The following is an 18,112-nucleotide window of genomic DNA, read 5'->3' on the forward strand; positions in this document are numbered from 1 at the left end:
GGAACGCGGGTGCCTGGCGGGTGTGTAGCTGGGGGAAGAGACTGAGCCCCTGGGGCTCAGAGCTGGGATTCTTCCTGAGAAAGCTGGCCCCACCCGAAAGGGCTCCGTGGACACCGGAGGCGGGGGAGGGAGGCGAGGTCCTTGGAGGAACAGGAAGGAAGGCGACACTTTGGTGTTGGCTGGGGTCTCGCCCGGGGCACCTGGGGTCCCAGGCACTCTCACGGTGAGGTGGCGGGAATGAGGCTGGGCCGGGGGAAGAACGGGGAGCAGCTCCTCCCCAGGGCCTGCCTCGGGAGACCCGCAGTCCGTGAACGGGGCGTGGGCTCCTTCCCTGCGCCCAGATCTGCCGTGGGGGGCGTCCCCGTGGGCCGGGAGGGGGCCGGCCAGGAGGGCAGAGGTGGAAGCCCCGGCCCCTGCCTGGGGGAGGCGGAGGGTGGGCCGTGGGGGCCGTGGGGAGGGTGGGGCTGGGCACCTGTCCAGGGGGATGGAGAAGTCCAGGAAGGTGGCCACCAGCTCCGGCGTGTGGCTCCGGGCTAGCAGGGTGACGGCGCGCAGGACGTCTGCCTTGGCCTGGGGGACGCGGACGGAGCACAGCTGCAAGTGGATGGCGCGGCCCAGGTTGGCAACCTTCGCAGGGAGGCGGAACACGGGGGAGAGGGCTGCTCTGAGCGGGGAGGCCAGGCCCCGCCCCAGAAGTCTGAGGGAGGCACTTTTCCACCCTGGAGTCCCAGGCTGAGCGGGGAGAGGCCTCACTGCCTTTCGCAGGGCATGTGAGGCCCCCCGGCTCCGTCCGAACACTGCCCAGGGCCTGGGAGGCTCAGACACACCCACCTCGACATCTCCCGAGAACAGCACTTGGGCACAGCTGTCCTGGGAGCTGCCCCCCCCGCCTCCCCGAGCCCCTGCTGGTCTCTCCTGCTGCCTGGGTCCAGTGTCCCCGACCTGGGGCGTCCTTATCTGCAGGACTTGGATCCGTCATCCTGTTTCGGGGGGCACCCCACCCTACCGGGGGCACGTCGTAGCCTTTGCACTTCCTGGGCTGTCCAGTCCTTCCCTGTGTCTGTCCTTCCGTCAGACTGAGAACTTCTGGGAGGGTGTGTGCCTCCTCCTCCCCCATGTGCTCCCCGGAGCCTGGCAAAGCAGCTCCGTCCGTGCATACGGGCCCCAGGACCCTGAAAACACCCCTCGGGGCCCCAGCACACCTGCTTGGGCCATCCGTCCGCCCATCCGTTCATTCACGGGACCTGTCAGGGAGGGGGGTCTGTGTCTCCTGCACCAGGCCCGAGTCCCAGGGTGCCGACGGCTGGGTGTCCGTCCCTCTGTCCCCAGACCTGTCCTGCCCCCCCTCAGCAGGTGCCCCAGCCTCTCACGGTCTCCAGGTTGGCCCCGTGCTCCTTGATGGTGGTGAGCAGCATATCGGCGGCTGCCTGAACGCGGAAGGGGCTGGTGGAGCCCAGGCCTTCGATGGCTGTCCAGAGGACGTCGGTCAGCTCTGCCACCGTGAGATGCTTCATGACCTCCTGCAACAGTGGCGGAGGGGGCAGCTGTCACCGCGGGTCGCCTGTGCCCAGCTGTCCGCCTCCTGCCATCTCTTTTCCCCTTCTCCTTGGCTTCAGGCTGCCCAGGTCTCTGAGCACGTCCAGATGTCTGAGCCCCTCTCCTCCGAAACCCCCCACATGTACCCATTTTGCAGGCTGGCTGCCTGCACATGTCTCTGAGGCTTGGGAAGGGGGAGCGTGATGCCCGTCGTGGTGCCGAGGCACAGCTCCCTTCCTCACTCAGACCCCAGTGCTTGTCCTGGGGCCTGCGTGGCCTGGCCAGCCTCCTTTCCTCCCCTCCTCCGCCCTGTCCTCACCTCCTGGGCTTCCTCACCTGCTGGCCTCCGCCCAGCTGGGTGCTCCCCATGCCAGGCCCTAGTCCTCCGTACAACATTGTAATCAGGAGCCATTGAGCTTCAGAGTTGGGAAGCGTCTTCATGGTCACCCGGAACAACAATCCCCAGACCCAGATCCATGGGCACCCTCACCACAGCAGAGGCCGGGTCCAGACCCCGGGCTCCTGTCCCGCGGTAGCACCTCCCCAAGAGCCCGACTGCTCTCTGCCCATGTTCTCCCAGGAGCAGCTCTGAGTCCAGACCGTGAGCCACTCAGGGGAATGAAGAGGGACTTGGGGAAATGCAACTGGTGGGTGGGAGCCCTGCTCCATAGCCACTGACCACAGTCTTTAAGAGTGAGGGCTGGGCCAGCCTGGGGCTGCCTGGTAGAACCTTCTGAAAAGACTTAGAGCATTGTTGCCCACTATGGTAGCCACCAGCCACACATAGCTTCTTCAATGTAAATGTGATTAAGTAAAATTCACTATCTCAGTTCCTCCATAGCACTGGCCACATTACAAGTGCCCAATAGACACATGTGGCCAGTGGCTACCTGGGAAGTACAGACAGACACTTCCATCCTCCTAGAAAGTTCTATCGGAAGGCTCTGACTCAGAACATCTGATAATCAGAGATGACAGAAGGCTGGTGACCGGGAGCCCGATAGAAATGTAGAAAGTCTGCAGGGATGGTAAGGGTGGTAACCTGTTTCTTTGCACGTTAGGATATTTGTTGAACTATTTGAAACTGTTTCAAATGTTTATACTTACATTAGATAGAAAAATTAGTATTAAGTAATGCTTGAATATTTATTAGGATAATTATTCTGAAATTTTGGTAAGTGTTTGTGAGACTATTAGGATTAGTTGTTGGTTAGAATGTTCAAAGTGATTTTCATGGAATATTTGTAGTCATAACAACTTTAAAAAATATTAAACTATTATAAATCTGGTTGGAACACTTGTTAGAAGATTACATTTAAAATTGGTTTCTAAAATGTTGAATTTTGGTTAAAGTTTTAGCACTGAGAATGTGAAGAGATGCCACTTGGAATGGTGATAAGAGTCTCCGAATCCCAGAATACTACAATCTCAAGAGTGGTCAGTACCTGGGAGATGTCTTACTTTATCCCAGGACATGAATAAATGTGGAATGGCGGTGGCAGTAATGGTAGAGATGGGGGTGATGGTGATGGCGGGTGACGATGGTGGGGATGGAGAGGGCGGTCGTGGTGATGATGGCAATGGCAATGGTGTTGGTGATGGTGGAGATGGGTGATGGCAGTCGTGGTGGTAGCGATGGTGGTGATGGTGGTGGTGGTGAACCATGGTGGTGATGGTGATGGTGGTTGTGGTGGTAGCGGTGGTGGTGATGTGATGGTGGTGATGGTGAACCATGGTGGTGATGGTGATGGCAGTTGTGGTGGTAGCAGTGGTGATGGTGGTGGTGGTGAACCATGGTGGTGATGGGTGATGGTGGTCGTGGTGATGATGGCAATGGCAATGGTGTTGGTGATGGTGGAGATGGGTGATGGCAGTCGTGGTGGTAGTGATGGTGGTGTTGTTGGTGGTGGTGAACCATGGTGGTGATGGTGATGGCGGTTGTGGTGGTAGCGGCGGTGGTGGTGATGGTGGTGATGGTGAACCATGGTGGTGATGGTGATGGCGGCGGCGGTAGTGGTGATGGTGGTGATGGTGAACCATGGTGGTGATGGTGATGGCGGCGGCGGTGGTGGTAATGGTGGTAATGACGGTGATGAAGATGTAGTGTACCTGAGATCCAGAGTTGGGGACAGATTCCAGGTCAGTTCTCCATTCCAAACCTTCCCAGATCCACTAACCCTTGATCAGCAGACCCTCCCATCCTCTCTCCTCTCTGTGCTCCTGTCCGTCCCTGTGTCTTGTCCAAGGAGAGAGAGCCAGAGCTGAATGTCCACTCCCTGTGTGGTGGGACAGGGCAGGACACAGATGGCCTATTCAGCCGGTCTGAGAGCCTGAGTGTTTAGTACAGAAAATCTAAAGCCCTGGGGCCTCTTCACCACCGGCTCCCTCTGAGCTGGTACCCAGGGAACCCTCCTGCCCTGCCCCACCTCTGCCCCCAGCCCAGGTTCTTCGGTGTAAACGGAAGTCAAGCTAGGCTTACTTGGTGTATACAATATTGATACATCAATACTTGATGTATTGGCCCCAGGGCTTTGGATTTTCCATACTCATCCTCTAATCGACTGCAACCCTACGGCTCACTGCGGTTGCAGAGAACACTGGAGTCAGCCAGGACTGGATTCAGACCTTGCTGGGGCTCCGACTGCTTCCTCATCTGGTTTGATCTGTTTTAACTCAGTGGGTGTTTATTAAAGACTGTCTCTACCACCAGGCCCAGCACTGGGCCCTGGCACGACCCTGCTTCTGGCCTGGAGGGCTCAAGGTCTAACAGGGGGAGACTGACCAGTGTGCCACATACAGGGGTCTTCACTAGACACGGGCTCAACACCAACACTGCGCCTCAAAGTCACTGTGTCAGAGCCATCATGAACTGACCATTCAGAACACGAGGCTCCACGAAACACGGCTCGTCCGGTCAACACCAGCCCACACGCTGGGTCCCAGCCTCGCTCACGTTCAGAGGAGAACACAAGTCACATGGGGCACGGAGTGTCACAAAGTTCCAGGATCTCACTGGGGTGATGGAAGGGACATCGGGGAACTCCTGGGCTCCCCCTGGCGGCTGACCAAGGAAGAGCTGGCTGAGGTAGACCAGATGACAGGGCAAGGGAAGCCATGTTTCACCTCTACAGGAGGAGGGCCTGGCTTTCAGAGTAAGAGAGGACCCTGGGAAATGAGGCATGTGGGGGATATTTCCAGACAGTGCTCCTCCTGCAAAAAGCAGACTCAGGGCAGGACGTCGTATGGTGTCTCAGAGGACACCTGCCATGGGAGCCTCCTGAAAGCACCGTTTTACTGGGTGCTCGTGCTGGCTGGGGGTTCACAGCACCATTCCACCCATTTTACAGAAGAAGACAGAGGCTCAGAGAGGAGAAGGGGCTTGTCTAGGTCACAGAGCCGGGGGGACAGAGCTGGGACTCAAGCCCAGGCCGCTGACCTCAGGGTCTGTCTCTGACCCCTCCCATTCTCCCTCTCCCAACTCCCCAGTCCCAGGCCAAGGGCCAGGGACTCCTCCAAGCACTCTAAGTGAATCACCAACGTTACAGGGGAGATCCCAGCGTTGGTTGTAATACTCACACCCGGCCCAGGCTCTGACCCCCTGGGTCTAGCCAGGCCACACCAACAGCTGGAAGCCCTGTCAGAGGGGACGGCGTTGGGGGTCAGAGCAGAGCGTGGCCGTACCTCCCCACCCAGACCTGCCATCCTTCTAAGGGCTTTGACCTTGATGACTTGGGAGCTGCTGAGCTGGAAGACGCCGTCCTTTGGGAACACCGGCTCCTGAGAGGCCGGCGGAGCTGTCTTCTGGTCTCCGCAGCTCCAGACGGGAGCCTCATCCCCGTGGGCCTGAGAAAGCTGCTCCGGGGTCTGCACCTCCACTTTCCAAGTTTCCGTCGCTGGCCAGGGGTGAGCGTGGGACAGGGTGAGGGCTGGGCAAAGGTAGGCTTGGGGTCTAGGAGGGGACGGGAGGGGTCAGGACAGGGTCACTGGTAGTCAGGGTCAGGCTTGTGCTCATCTGGGGATGGGAGTCTGCGTGAGCCTGGGATGGGGGACATTACAGGGCTACGGCTGGGATTAGAGGTGGGTTTTGGGGCAGATCCGGGGTAGGGTGCGTTTAGGAGTGTGGGCGTGGTCCCAGCTGAGGCCGTGGTTGGGGTGGCAGCGGGTCACACTGTGGTGGTCCTCAGAGGCTCACCTCTCTGGCACCTCAGGAGCTGGTAGAGGTGGCCCACTCCTTCCAGGCTGGAGTGCTGGGTGGCCCTGTCCGGGTCCTGGCACAAAATCCCCAGCATGCACACCAGCTGCCCAATCCGCTTGAAGTCCTCTTTTGGCTGTGGTGAGAACATGGGAACCAGTGACTTCAGACCCTCCTGTGAGTCTCCGTCCTGCTGCACACTCACCCCAGCAAGGCTGGCATCAGAAATCCTCTGACTGTGTGGCCGGGCTGGGGCTCGGCTCTCAGGACCCCTAGCCCGGGCTCTGCCCACCCGGCCCAGCCACTACAGTCAGCAGCCCAGGGCACGCCGGGCAACACATAAGGGGTTGCCTCAAACTCAGAAATCAAGAGGAATCCTATTTTAATGCAGCAGCCCTGACCCGGGGCTGGGGCAGGGGAGCACCTCCTCTGACTCCCAGGGTATCCCTCGGAGGAGGGCTCGTTTCCTCCCTTTTCATGGGCGAGAAATGGAGGCTCAGGGTGTGGAAGATGCTGCCGGAGGCTTCACGGGGTGTTGCCAGGAGCCCGGCCTCCTGGGTCAGGGGTCCCTGCATCAGGGTTCAGAGCCCAGCGGGGCGGACTGGGTAGGGAGCCCCAATTCCTGCCCCAGCTTGTGCCCTCCTGTGTAAAAAGGGAGTTACATGGCCATGTTGTAGGGCATTCCGGGATCCACGCATCCTGGCGGCAGAAGTCTAGGGGGCCTTGAGCTCCACGAGCCTGTCAGCCTCCAGGAGGAGGACGGCTTGGCTGGGGCAGCAGAGCGGGTGTGGGATGGGGGGCCAGAAGGCTGGATACTCACATCCAGGTAGGGGTTTTGGCTCAGGAATCTGAGAAGGGCCACGCAGCTGTGCATAGCCCGCTGCCGCTCGTGTGCCTTCTCCGACGCCAGCCAGAGGTACAGGTGCTGCGGGTGGGCAGGGGAGGGGAGGGGGTGCTGCAGCCGCGGACCCCTGCATCGGCCAGCTCCACCTGCCAGCCCGACCTCAGCCCAGCGCTCCGGGGTGGGGGTGGGGTTGGCTCAGGCCCAGCACCTTTGGCCTCCGCCGCAGGCAATTAAGGCTCCGCCCCGCCCAGAGCCAGGCCCCGCCCCTCCCCGCCCCGCCCAGCACGCCCCGCCCCCCGCCGAGGCTCCCGACCCCCTTCGGCTCAGGCCCCACCCACCCCGGGCAAGGCTCCGCCCCCTCGGCGTCCACCACGCCCCCGTCCCGCTCTCCGCTCTCCTTGCGCCCTGGCCCAGCCGATCAGGTGCTCCCTGCAGCCCCGCTAGAGAGGAGGAGGCATTCCCTGCTCAGAGCCCTTCGAGGCTCCTGGTTTCATCCCGTTTGGCGACACGCACCCCCTTTCAAAACAATGCTTTTCTCTGCACAACCTGAATGCGCAGAATGACAGGGGAATACAAACGCATCCTCCAGCGGTTACACTGAACAGTTTTAGGCCCGATTTGAGCCTCTTTGTTAAAGCTATAGATGATTACAATTAGTGATTCTAAAACGGTGTTTGGAGATTCTGGAACCCAGCGGTGTCCCATGACCGCATCTGTGCCTTCCGCGGGTGGCAGACACAGGCGCTCCCAGCACCGCGTCGCTGTGGGTGGTCACCAACATTCCCCGGGGGACGCGGGAGTTCAAATGCAGAGGTCTCCCCCCAGCAGGACTTCCCTCTGTGCCCCTGCTTCAGCGGCTCCCCTCGCCCCCACGAGGCTCCCAGGCCGGACCAGGTCTGGCCCTGCTGACCTAACCTGACCCGACCCCACCTGCCCCGCTCCCGAACTTAGCACCCTCCCCGTGCTCCAGCCATGCGGAGCTCTCTCCATTCTGGTCCCTGCGCTGAGCGTCTCACCTGCTCCTGCCACACCCTCGGCCTGCTCGGCGCTTCCCTTCCTTTCTCTACCCAGGGACCTCCTTGGTTCTCATTCAGGCGCCTCCCCTGGGCCTGGCCTCCGACCCTCCCACAGAGCCAGAGTCCCCTCTCTGGTTCCTCCCCTGCCCCCGGACTGTCCCTGCCTGTTGACTGGTCTCCTTCCTATCAAGGGGAGAGCCCTGGAGGGCAGTGAGGGAGTGGGGGTGTCAGGTTGTGAGACCCCTCACAGCGGGAGACAGGGCTGCAGAATGAGTTCTCAGGGAGGGTGGGCAGGTCCCAGCCAAGGTCTAGGCCTATGTCCTCATCCGTTCCCTTGACATGTGGCATTCAAGGCCCACTTACAACCATCGCACCTGCTGTCAGCACCCTCCAGGTGCCCCGAGACACGGCGATCCCCGAAGATGGCCAGGTCTGAAGCCTCCACGTCCCAGGGCCACTCCCCACCCCAGGTTCAGGCCCTGCCTCTTTTGGGACATCTTCCTTTGTCCATCCTCTGCCCCGCCTGGGCCTCCCCCACCCGGCCCTGTGGCTGCCGGCCCTCACCGACAGCAGGAAGTGCAGCTCGTCGGTCGTGGGGTTCTGTATGATGAAACTCTGTAGCATCTGGTCGAGGGCCTCTGCAGTCTTGTTGTAGAGGGTCTGTGAGGGGACATGGAGCAGGTCAGCAGCCGCCAAGCCCCAGCAGCGACAGAGTGCCGAGGCCCGCCGCAGGGCCGGAGTGCGCGGGTCTCTCAGCGAGAGTGGTGCCTGTTCCTGCCCATTCCAAGGCCAGGATGCACACGGTTTGTGTTTACACCAGACCCAGGAAGGGCCCTGTCCCAGTCCCCGTTCAGAAGCTGAGGAGCCAGGGCCGTGGCAGTCTGGGTCAGGCCTGCCCAAGGTCACAAGTTTCTCAGTGGCCAAGGTTGGTTCCTTCCCAGTGAGGCTGGCTTCTCGGGCAGGCAGCCTGCCTGAGACCTGGAGCCTGGGAGGATCTACTTGATTTAGCGCTTTGGGGCTCTGTCTTGAGATTCCTCATCAGCTTTAAACAAGGGCCCAGTTTCCTTTTGCATTGGTTGTGGCAAATGATACAGATGGTCCTGACTCCTGGGTCTCACGTGAGGCCCCCGATCTCTGCTGCTTGGCTCCCCGGGCATGCTTGGGGAAGGTGGCGGCCACAGGATGTACCCAGCCCTCCTCCCTGGGACAGCACGTCAGAGCAGAGCCCTGGGGTGCCCTCTCTGGTTCCTCCCCTGCCTCTGGACTGTCCCTGCCTGGGTGCCATCAACTCCCCGGGTGCCCTGGGGAACTCGTTCCAGCTCTTTGTGCCTATCTCCGTCACCTGAGAATTGGGCTTGAAGTCAGTCCCACCTGCCACGGTGGTGGGGCACACGGAATGGGAATAAACAGGAGCCCCCGCCTGGTGTCTGGCACCAGCCTAATCTGCCTGGGTGAGCCAGCCATGACGCTGTCATCTGGCGATGGTGACGGTCCGGAGTCCTGCAGTGTGGGGTGGGGGCCGTCCGGAGTCCTGCAGTGGGGGTGGGGGCTGGAGCCAGCCTTCCCGGGGGCTGCTTCTGTGTTACTGCCCTGGGCCCAGGGGACCCTTTGCACTCACACCCCCCACCTGAATGGCTTGTCTGTTCCATTCCAGTCTGGACCCAGCCTAGGGCTGTGGTGGGACGATCAGGGCCCAGGGCCTGGGGTGGAGTTGAGCCCACCTCTCCCACCGACACCTCCATTTCTCTGAGCTGGTTTCCTCATCCACAGGGCGAGTGCTGCTGGGAAGGGGAACCGTCATGTCCATGGGAGCTGGCACCTAGCATGTGCTCAGCTAACACCAGTTCCCTGCCCTTTACAGTAAACACTTAGGCATCAGGGGCTGGTGGTGCCCCGGGGAGATGGGTGCCCGCTCCAGCAGCAGAGGCTTTGCTTAACAGATCCCCAGAGGTGGTTGGGATCTGGCCCAGCAAAGTGTGGGCCAGCTGGGGCCTGGGTGGGGGGTGACTGGTTTAAGCAGCTTCATAGGTGTGACTGAGCCCAGGGCTGCTCCCAGGGCTGGCAGGGACAGAGGCCACCTACACTCCCATTCACAGAGCATCCTCTGCACCAGACACGGGACACCAGTGTCTGCTTTCATCCCGAGTTTCACACACCAGCATCTCCACAATGATCACCCCCATGTCACAGGTGGGCAAATAGAGGCTCAGAGCAGTTAGGAAACATGCCCAGGGTCTCCTAGCTCTGTCTGCAGGGGGTCGAGGCCCACACCCCCTCCCAAGCCACGAGCAGCTGGGGGCAGAGCTGGGGCCCCTCTCACTGAAGGGCACCCTGTCCCAGCCTCGCACCTGTACGTTGGGCGGCTCTAGAAAGAGACAGGTGTGTTTCTCCAGGACGTCCAGCAGGGGCAGGGCCAACACGCTGTGCAGGCAGACGGACAGAACCCGTGACTTCCTCTCCAAGTCCAGGGGTGGCCTCAGCTTACTGTTTGGAGGTAGAGGGCAGTGAGAGAGGAGTGCGGGGGCTGGACAGCAGCGGGAGCACTGGCTGGGGCAGAGAGAGTTGGCGAGCCGCGAGCAGCAGCCCCTCATGCTGTCCCTCTCTCGACCAGAGACTCAAGGGTACACGTTGGCCTCCCTGGCCTGTGCGGCCTCCTGGACGGGGGAGTTTCCCGAGGGTTTGTAAGGGACTTGTGTGGCTGGTTAGGAGAAGTCACTTTGCGAGTCCTGCAAAGTCTCACCCCAGCCCTGGTTACACCACTGGGGACTTCAGCAGCTCTGTTTTAGCAAATGATGGCAAATTTTCATTCTTTGGGGTGGGGGTTAATAACAGTGGCTGCTGTTTACTGAGGGCCTGTTACAGGCTTGCCCTGGGGTAGGGCCCTGCGTGGGGCCGGCGAGCCTACCAGAGGCTGGCGACGATGTAAAAGGCCTGCTGGCGAGTTGAGGTGCACAGCGTGTCCCGGGGTTCCTTCTCCAACAGCACCTGTAGACCCCCAGGTGGGCCTGAGTCATCCAGGCCTGGGCCTATCCCACTCCTGACACCCCGTCTCATCCTGCCTGAAGATCTTGGTGCCTGGTACTCCTAGGATGCACAGGGCTGTGCTCCAGCTTCTCCCCCACCCATGGGGGCCTCTGTGACCCAGCTGCACTGAAAGAACTGGATCCCAGTGTTTGGAATAGCACAGGTCATGTCTGGACCTGGCTTCCTGCGTATTGGCTGCATGACCTTGAGCAAGTCTGCAAACTGCCCCAGCTTTTCGTTGGTTCACAAATAACAGTGTGGTTGCAGGCACGCGGGTGTGGCAAGGTGTGCAGAGCGTGGTGTCCGCGTCAGCAGGAGCTCAGCAAATGGTTATTATCACGCTTCAACTCGCCCATCACTTGCATGCTTCCTCCACTACTCTGGGGTCCTGTGAGCCCCAAATCTCTAGTGAGCAGTGGTCTGAGCTCCGGTGGTATTAGCAGAACGGACAGTGCAGGTTTTCTGGGCCTCCGCTACATCAGCTGTGAGGTGGACATTCCTGGCCAACTTCAGGGTTACTGCTGAACCAAGGCAAGGGGGGTGCATGGATGTATTCCCAGCTGCCGGAGCCTCTGAGGGGCTTAGCCACACCCCAGAAATCCAACTTCCCTACCCCTTGGCCACGCCTGCTTCTAGTGGATGCTGCTGGTCCCTTGAGGCCCTTTCTCTGCCCCAGGACCTCGACTCACCATCAGACACTCGAGGAGCTCAGAGATCTGGGCGAACTCGTAGCTGTGGGCTCCCTCGTTGCGGCTGATGGCCCCCACCAGCATGAGGACAGCGGTGAGGAAACTCTGCTTCAGGGTCTCGTCCTGGCATGGGGTCAGGCCGTGGAACAGGGCGTGCAGGGGGGCACAGGAAGGGCAGGAGAGAGTGTCACATGTGGCTACAGGGCATTGCTGAGGGGGTACAGCAGAGGCCTCGACTGAGGCCACATATGTGGGGCTTTGGTGGGGGGAACCTGTGTGGTTTTGTTTAAACTGTGAATAAGTTGGCAACATTTCAGTATCAGGACAGTGCTGTAAGGAGCCCAGCGTCCAGCCTCCCTCGATGTGTGGCTCCTCAGCACCAAAGATCTGGGGTAGGCGATGGCCTCCCAGGGCTGCCTGGCCCTCGTGGCCTGGATAGACGCCCCAGATGCAGAGTATTGAGTAAGGGCCATGTTGTCCTGGGGGTGGGGTGGGAGTCACCTGGCCTTCCGATGCCCCAGAGTGAAAACCACAGAGAGGGAAGGCCGGGGCCATCATGGAAGCCTCCAGTGGCTTTGGGGGGGATGATGGGGTGAGCAGGTTGGACAACAAGGAGGCCAGGCCTGGCTCTTCCTGACTCCAGGGTGGGGCAGAAGTGGGGAGGAGGGCTCCAAGGCCCTGGGAAGTCCTAGAATAGCCGACCCAGGTTCTGCTGGGACCTGGGCTGTGACGAGGCTGTGCTCCAGAGGGGAGCCGTACCCAGGAGCTATAGTGGAAATAGAAGACCATCCGCGACAAGATGTTGTCCGCCCACGGGAGGATGTGCGCCTTGGCCCTGGCTGCCACCTGACCGTATGCGAGGAGCACGGTGCTGCTGGCCCACTTCCACCGCGGGTCCTCCGAGTTCTGACCACAGCAGGGGCAGACATGGAGGGTCAGAGCCCTCCTGCCCGTCCCCGGGGGAGCGGTGACAGGAAGTACTCTGGTCCCTAGCTCGGTACTGCAGGACGGTGTTCTGAGTGTTGGTGAGACTCAGTTTACCTCAATAGGAAAATAGGAGAGATGAAGTTGTCTCTCTGGGGGCTTGGAATGGGCCTGTGGGGTTCCCCAGAACTGACCAGAGAGGGTGACCCAGAATGGGCCTGTGGGGTTCCCCAGAACTGACCAGAGTCCTTCCCTCACCCTCCCTGCCTGGGGCCTTTTCCAACCCTTGCATACGGGCTGCTGGGGGCCTGGCAGGGCCAGGCCTCACCTTAGACAGATGGGAATGGGGCACTCCTTCAGACCCAAGGGAGACCCAGAGAGTTGGGGGGGCATCCAAGACACTCGTCAGATACAGCCGAGGGTCACATGACTCCACTGCCCATCATGAGCAGGCCCCCTCTGGTTTGAGATGTGGGTCCCAGTCCCTGCTCTGCCACCTGCCGGCTGTGGGACCCTGAGGGGGCGGCCAGCCCTTGCTGGGGTATCTGTTGCTAGCGGTGATTCTGATTCTTCCCCATTAGTCCTAGTGCGCGCCCTCGTGCCGTCCCACGCACTGCTGCGCCTGCAGGAGTTATCCGGGGAGCAGTGAGGATGGGGTGGGCGTGCCGTCCACCAGCAGGGGCCCAGGCCCTTGTCTCATGTTTCAGGCAGGGCCCGTGGCCCAAGTCCCATTCGTGAGCACAGCAGCCATCACAGCCTCTGCGAGAGCCGTCACTGGAGCACCTGCTCAATGCCAGGCCCGTTTTCACCCCAACAGCCGGGGGTGGCTGTCATTCAAGAGGAGAAAGGGGCACAGTGCAGGTGGACTGGAGGCCAGGATGCTTGCTGCAAAGCCTGTGCCCCTAACTGTCCCCGGAGACCCTCTGGGAGGCCCGAACCCTCATGGAAGGCGGGAGTCCTGATGCCCCGGCCCCCTGCCAAGGCCCCCAGCCACCCAAGAGTCAGAACCTGCAGGCAGAAGCTCTGGAGGCTCCACTTAATGGGCGTGCTCTGGCCGAACTGCTCCAGGACAGCCCAGACGTGGTCCAGGTGGCGCACGGCAGCCAGTCCCATGGTGAGCGCGATACCCTGTGGGGCAGGAGAGCAGGATCACTGATGCGGGTCACGGAACCAGGCCTGGACTCTCACTTGGGGATGTGGAAATTGGCACCCAGAAGGGGGGGGGGCTTGTCCAAGGTCACAGAGCATCTCCCTCCCAACCCCACGCTACTTAGGATATGCAACTCTGAGCCCAACCCTGTGGGGGCATCATTTATGGGGGCTGGTGGGAGCTGCGGGAGGCAGCAGGGACGGGTGACTCTTTGGAGGCCTGTTACCTTCCTCTGCCCCCACTAGCTCTGAACAGACCTGGGCCAGAGGAAGAAAGAAGGGTCCAGAAAGTAGAGGAGTGACAAAGGAGAGGACACAAGCTGTGATGGGCTCAGAGTGTGACCAGGGTCAGGGCTCAGAGCGTAACCAGGGTCAGGGCTCAGAGCGTGACCAGGGTCAGGGCTCAGAGCGTGACCAGGGTCAGGGCTCAGTGTGACCAGGGTCAGGGCTCAGAGTGTGACCAGGGTCAGGGCTCAGTGTGACCAGGGTCAGGGCTCAGAGCATGACCAGGGTCAGGGCTCAGAGCGTGACCAGGGTCAGGGCTCAGAGCGTGACCAGGGTCAGGGCTCAGAGCGTGACCAGGGTCAGGGATCAGAGCGTGACCAGGGTCAGGGCTCAGAGCGTGACCAGGGTCAGGGCTCAGTGTGACCAGGGTCAGGGCTCAGAGTGTGACCAGGGTCAGGGCTCAGAGCGTGACCAGGGTCAGGGATCAGCGCGTGAAAAGGATCAGGTTTCTTCGTGTGACCTGAGCAGGGATCAGAGTATGACCAGGGATCAGGCTAAGGCTGAGGTCACAATCAGGCAGCCCTGGGCTGGGCTGGGCTGGGGGTGCTGGGACCTTACCTCCCTCTGCTTGGGCCACTGGTGGGATGTGTCCAGGAGGCTTCTCAGGTGTGCCCTGACGGTGGTGCTGTTGTCCTCAGCTTGAAGGATCAGCCCATAGTAGATGAAGAGAAAAGCCTGGGGGGAGGTTCAGCTTCTTGTCCTGGGCCTAAGCCACTTCCGCCCATCCAGACAGCCTGCCTCCTCCCCCGACCAGGCTCCCCCCGCCTCCCTGAGCTCCTGTTGCCGCCCTCAGGACTCTGCTCTGGGACCATCAAACCCCCTGGTGGTGGAGTTTCAGGGGAGCAGCTCTAAGTCCTGATGCTCAGGTCCCTGACCCGCTGGTTTCTTTGGGTCCCAGTGTCTTTCTAGGGCCCTGGACCTTGCTTCAGATGTGCCTCCTATGGCCAGAGCCCCTGGGCATGCGCGGTAGGCATGGGGGCTGCTTATGGGGAGACAGGGCATGGTCCACCTTCTCTGGGGGCTGCTCCTGGCATGTCTGGTCAGGCTTGGTGAGTGCCAACAGCAGTGCCTTGTGCCACGCATCTGTGTTCAGGAACTGGACCGACTTAACAGCCATCTGTGAGCAGAGGGGTGTGGGCAGGGCTGGAGCGCTCGCTCCCTCCACCCTGCGGGCCGGAGCTGAGGCCTCCACCTTCCCCGTCCCGCCCTGGCCACTCAGAGCCCTGAGTCCATCATTCTCTTGGCTTCGTTCCCCTGAGTCTCCAGAGCCAGCCTTCTGATTTGCTTGATAGCCCCCAGGAACAAGGAACTCATTCCCTGACATACCCTCCCTGGAGGTGTTCAAGGAGAGGCTGGAAACCAACGGTCTGCCCGTGTCCCCGGCACTGGGCAGAGGCTCAGACGTCTCAGAGGCTCAGTGTCAGCCGAAGGGGACCCAACCAGAGTGAGGTGCGGGAGCCCAGGGTCTGTCACCTGTGTTCCGGGCTGTCTCCCTGGCACCCGGCACGGGGCCCGCCATGTCGTTGATGTTTGATGCATCTTGTTTGGAAGCATGAATGAGAGACGGACAAACAGGTGACGTGTGTCTTCTAAATGTAAGTCCTAGAAGTTCGGCCCTAACATAGGAGGACCACGGGGCTTCTCTATTTCAATGTTCCCATTTCCACAGTTCGACAAGACCAAGATTTTGACCCCCAGGTCTTTGGGGGGTGAAGATACTCCTCCTAAGTTTGACCCCAAACCCCCAAATCTAAAAGAAACGATTGATAAATGTGAGATGGATATTTGAAGAAGTTTGTTCAGCAAACCCACCATAACTACGCTGAAAGAGGCAGTAAGTTGTTTTTGTTTGCTTGTTTTTTGTTTTCCTGCAACCCATTGTGCAGGGTTAGTATCGGGGTGAAGAGCTTCACAAAGCAGCAAGGGACTGGGAGGACCGTAGGCGCCGGAGCGCGCACGGGCGGGACAGAGACCCCACACGCGGAGCCTGGCTCGGGGGAAGGAGCGGAAGTGAGGACAGTGTATCCTTTCGGCTAAGACTGGCCAAAAACAGGATGGCCGGAGCTCAGCAGGAAGTGTCCTTTGGTGGGAAGGAGATGGGCTACCGTGAAGGTTTTGGCAGCATCTGCGACAGTTTGAAATGTGTGCGCCTTTCCCCAGGCGTTTCCGTTTCCAGGAGTTCATCCTAAGGAGCACTCACAGGTGCCCAGCTTCGAACACGAGGGTCTTTATCCCGCAGCCTCGCGGTTGCTGGACGCAAGCCCGTCTAGAGCGTCCCCTGCAGGCGGGCCCTGCGGCGTCCTCTGGCGATGCTCCCTGGGGCGGGGGCGGGGGCTTGCAGCCCAGGCTGGAGTTGTCGTCTGCCCCGGGTTTGCCTGTGCCTGCGGGACGCTGGGGTGCAGCCGGGCCTGATGGCTACTCCAGGCCGCCGGCCCCAGGACCGGTGTCTGCTGAACCCATGGGACCCGCGCTGCCCGGAAGCCCCAGTTCTCAACTGGTGTCAACTTTCGTTCGCCTTGCACAGGCCGGTGTCATAGTGGCTCATCTGAGGTTCAGGTTGAAAACTCAGGAAATTACACAGGCCACGCCACGACTGATTAGTGACCCTGTTCCCCATGCTGCACTCTCCACCCCCGGGACTTATACCTGGAAGTTTGTACCTCTTAACCCCGTTCATCTGTTTCACCATCCCCTATCCCTCCCCTCTGGCAGCCCCCAGAGCTCTGTATTCAGGAGTCCGGCTTTTGGTTGGTTTCTTTGCTCATCTGTTTTGTTTCTTCAGTTCCACGTATGAGTGAAATCCTGTGGTATTTGTCCTTCGCTGACCGACTTGTTCCACTCAGCGTGATGCCCGCTACGTCCTCCCACGTTGTCCTAGGAGGCAAGACCTCATTCCTTCCTACGGCTGCGCAAGGTTTCAACGCCCTCTTCGTCCGTTCATCAGTTGGGCACTTGGGCTGCTTCCGTATCTTGGCTATTGTAGATAATGCTGCAGTAAACACTTGACGCCAGTGAGATTGGCAAAGATTAACAGGACAGGAAACACGTGTTGGAGAGGATGTGGAGAAAGGGGAGCCCTCTCACACTGTGGGTGGGAATGCAAGTTGGTGCAGCCACTCTGGAAAAACAGTGTGGAGATTCCTCAAGAAATTAAAGATAGAGCTACCCTCTGACCCTGCAACTTCACTACTGGGTATTTACCCCAAAGATACAGATGGAGTAAAAAGAAGGGCCATCTGTACCCCAATGTTTATAGCAGCAATGGCCACCGTCGCCAAACTGTGGAAAGAACCAAGGTGCCCGTCAATGGACAAATGGATAAGGAAGATGTGGTCCATATACACTATGGAGTATCATGCCTCCATCAGAAAGGATGAACACCCAACTTTTGTAGCAACATGGACGGGACTGGAAGAGATTATGTTGAGTGAAATAAATCAAGCAGAGAGAGTCAATTATCATATGGTTTCACTTATTTGCGGAGCATAACAAATAGCATGGAAGACATGGGGAGATGGAGAGGAGAAGGGAGTTGGGGGAATTCAGAGGGGGAGATGAACCATGAGAGACTGTGGACTCTGAGAAACAAACTAAGGGTTTTGGAGGGGAAGGGGGGGTCAGGTGCACCTGGTGGTGGGTATTCAGGAGGGCATGTATTGCATGGAGCACTGGGTGTGGTGCATAAACAATGAATTCTGGAACACTGAAAAAATAATATAAAAAATGAACATAGAGGTGCATGTATCTTTTCAAATTAGTGTTTTCATTTCCCAGAGACCCAGTAGTAGGACACCTGGATCATATGGCAATTCTGTTTTTACTTTTGTGAGGACCTGTGTCCTGCTGTCCATGGCGGCTGCAGGAGTCTGCATTCCCACCAAGCGCGCCCGAGCGTTCCCTTTTCAGCACATCCTCGCCGGCACGCGTGTTATTTCCCGTCTTTCTGGTAGAAGCCAGCACTCCGACAGAGGTGAGGGGGTATCGCATTGTGGCTGCGGTTTGCATTTCCCTGCCCACGAGGGAACTTGGCCGTCGCTTCATGGTCTGTTGGCATCTGTGTGTCTGGGTTTTGACTGTCTTTATGGAGGTGTGTTTAGCTCAGAGTGGAAGGCATGGGTCCCTACTGCGGGGCGCGCCGCACTTTGACACGCGGACAGACCACACCACCTCTCACCCTCCAGGCGCTGGAGTGTGTTCTACGACCCCACAAAGCCCTCTGACTCCCTTCCCAGGCGATCCCATCACTACAGAACTGACTGGCGTCACTGTGGACTAGGCTCCCCCTTTCAGGAGCGTCGCACACCTGGAGCCTGGCAGGAGGCACTGCTGTGAGTCTGGTGTTCTCCGCCTGTGGCTGCGGTGCTGCAGGATCACACGCGCCCGTGGCTGCTGAGCCACAAGTGCTGCAGGATCACACGTGCCCGTGGCTGCTGAGCCACAAGTGCTGCAGGAT

At 59.7% G+C, this 18,112-nt stretch overlaps 1 protein-coding gene across 7 annotated transcripts in view; it reads right to left on the reverse strand.

Annotated features, from left to right (window-relative positions):
• Positions 1–18,112, reverse strand: part of LOC116574906 (maestro heat-like repeat family member 5) — a 68,818-nt gene that overhangs the window by 24,539 nt on the left and 26,167 nt on the right. For 6 of the 7 annotated variants that reach the window (XM_032315902.1, XM_032315905.1, XM_032315904.1 and 3 more), the window contains exons 7-19: positions 14,669–14,776; positions 14,218–14,334; positions 13,234–13,353; positions 12,061–12,207; positions 11,302–11,424; positions 10,494–10,573; positions 9,937–10,072; positions 8,153–8,248; positions 6,549–6,653; positions 5,729–5,864; positions 5,257–5,429; positions 1,371–1,520; positions 473–627 (exon numbers count right to left, since the gene is read on the reverse strand). In XM_032315902.1, coding sequence (XP_032171793.1) covers positions 473–627; positions 1,371–1,520; positions 5,257–5,429; positions 5,729–5,864; positions 6,549–6,653; positions 8,153–8,248; positions 9,937–10,072; positions 10,494–10,573; positions 11,302–11,424; positions 12,061–12,207; positions 13,234–13,353; positions 14,218–14,334; positions 14,669–14,776 — 1,646 coding nt within the window. The remainder of the gene's footprint in view (positions 1–472; positions 628–1,370; positions 1,521–5,256; positions 5,430–5,728; positions 5,865–6,548; positions 6,654–8,152; positions 8,249–9,936; positions 10,073–10,493; positions 10,574–11,301; positions 11,425–12,060; positions 12,208–13,233; positions 13,354–14,217; positions 14,335–14,668; positions 14,777–18,112) is intronic. The other variant, XM_032315903.1, reaches the window with a different exon arrangement.

Source organism: Mustela erminea, chromosome 16 (assembly GCF_009829155.1).
Source record: "Mustela erminea isolate mMusErm1 chromosome 16, mMusErm1.Pri, whole genome shotgun sequence".
In the NCBI taxonomy this organism is placed as follows: Eukaryota; Metazoa; Chordata; class Mammalia; order Carnivora; family Mustelidae; genus Mustela; species Mustela erminea.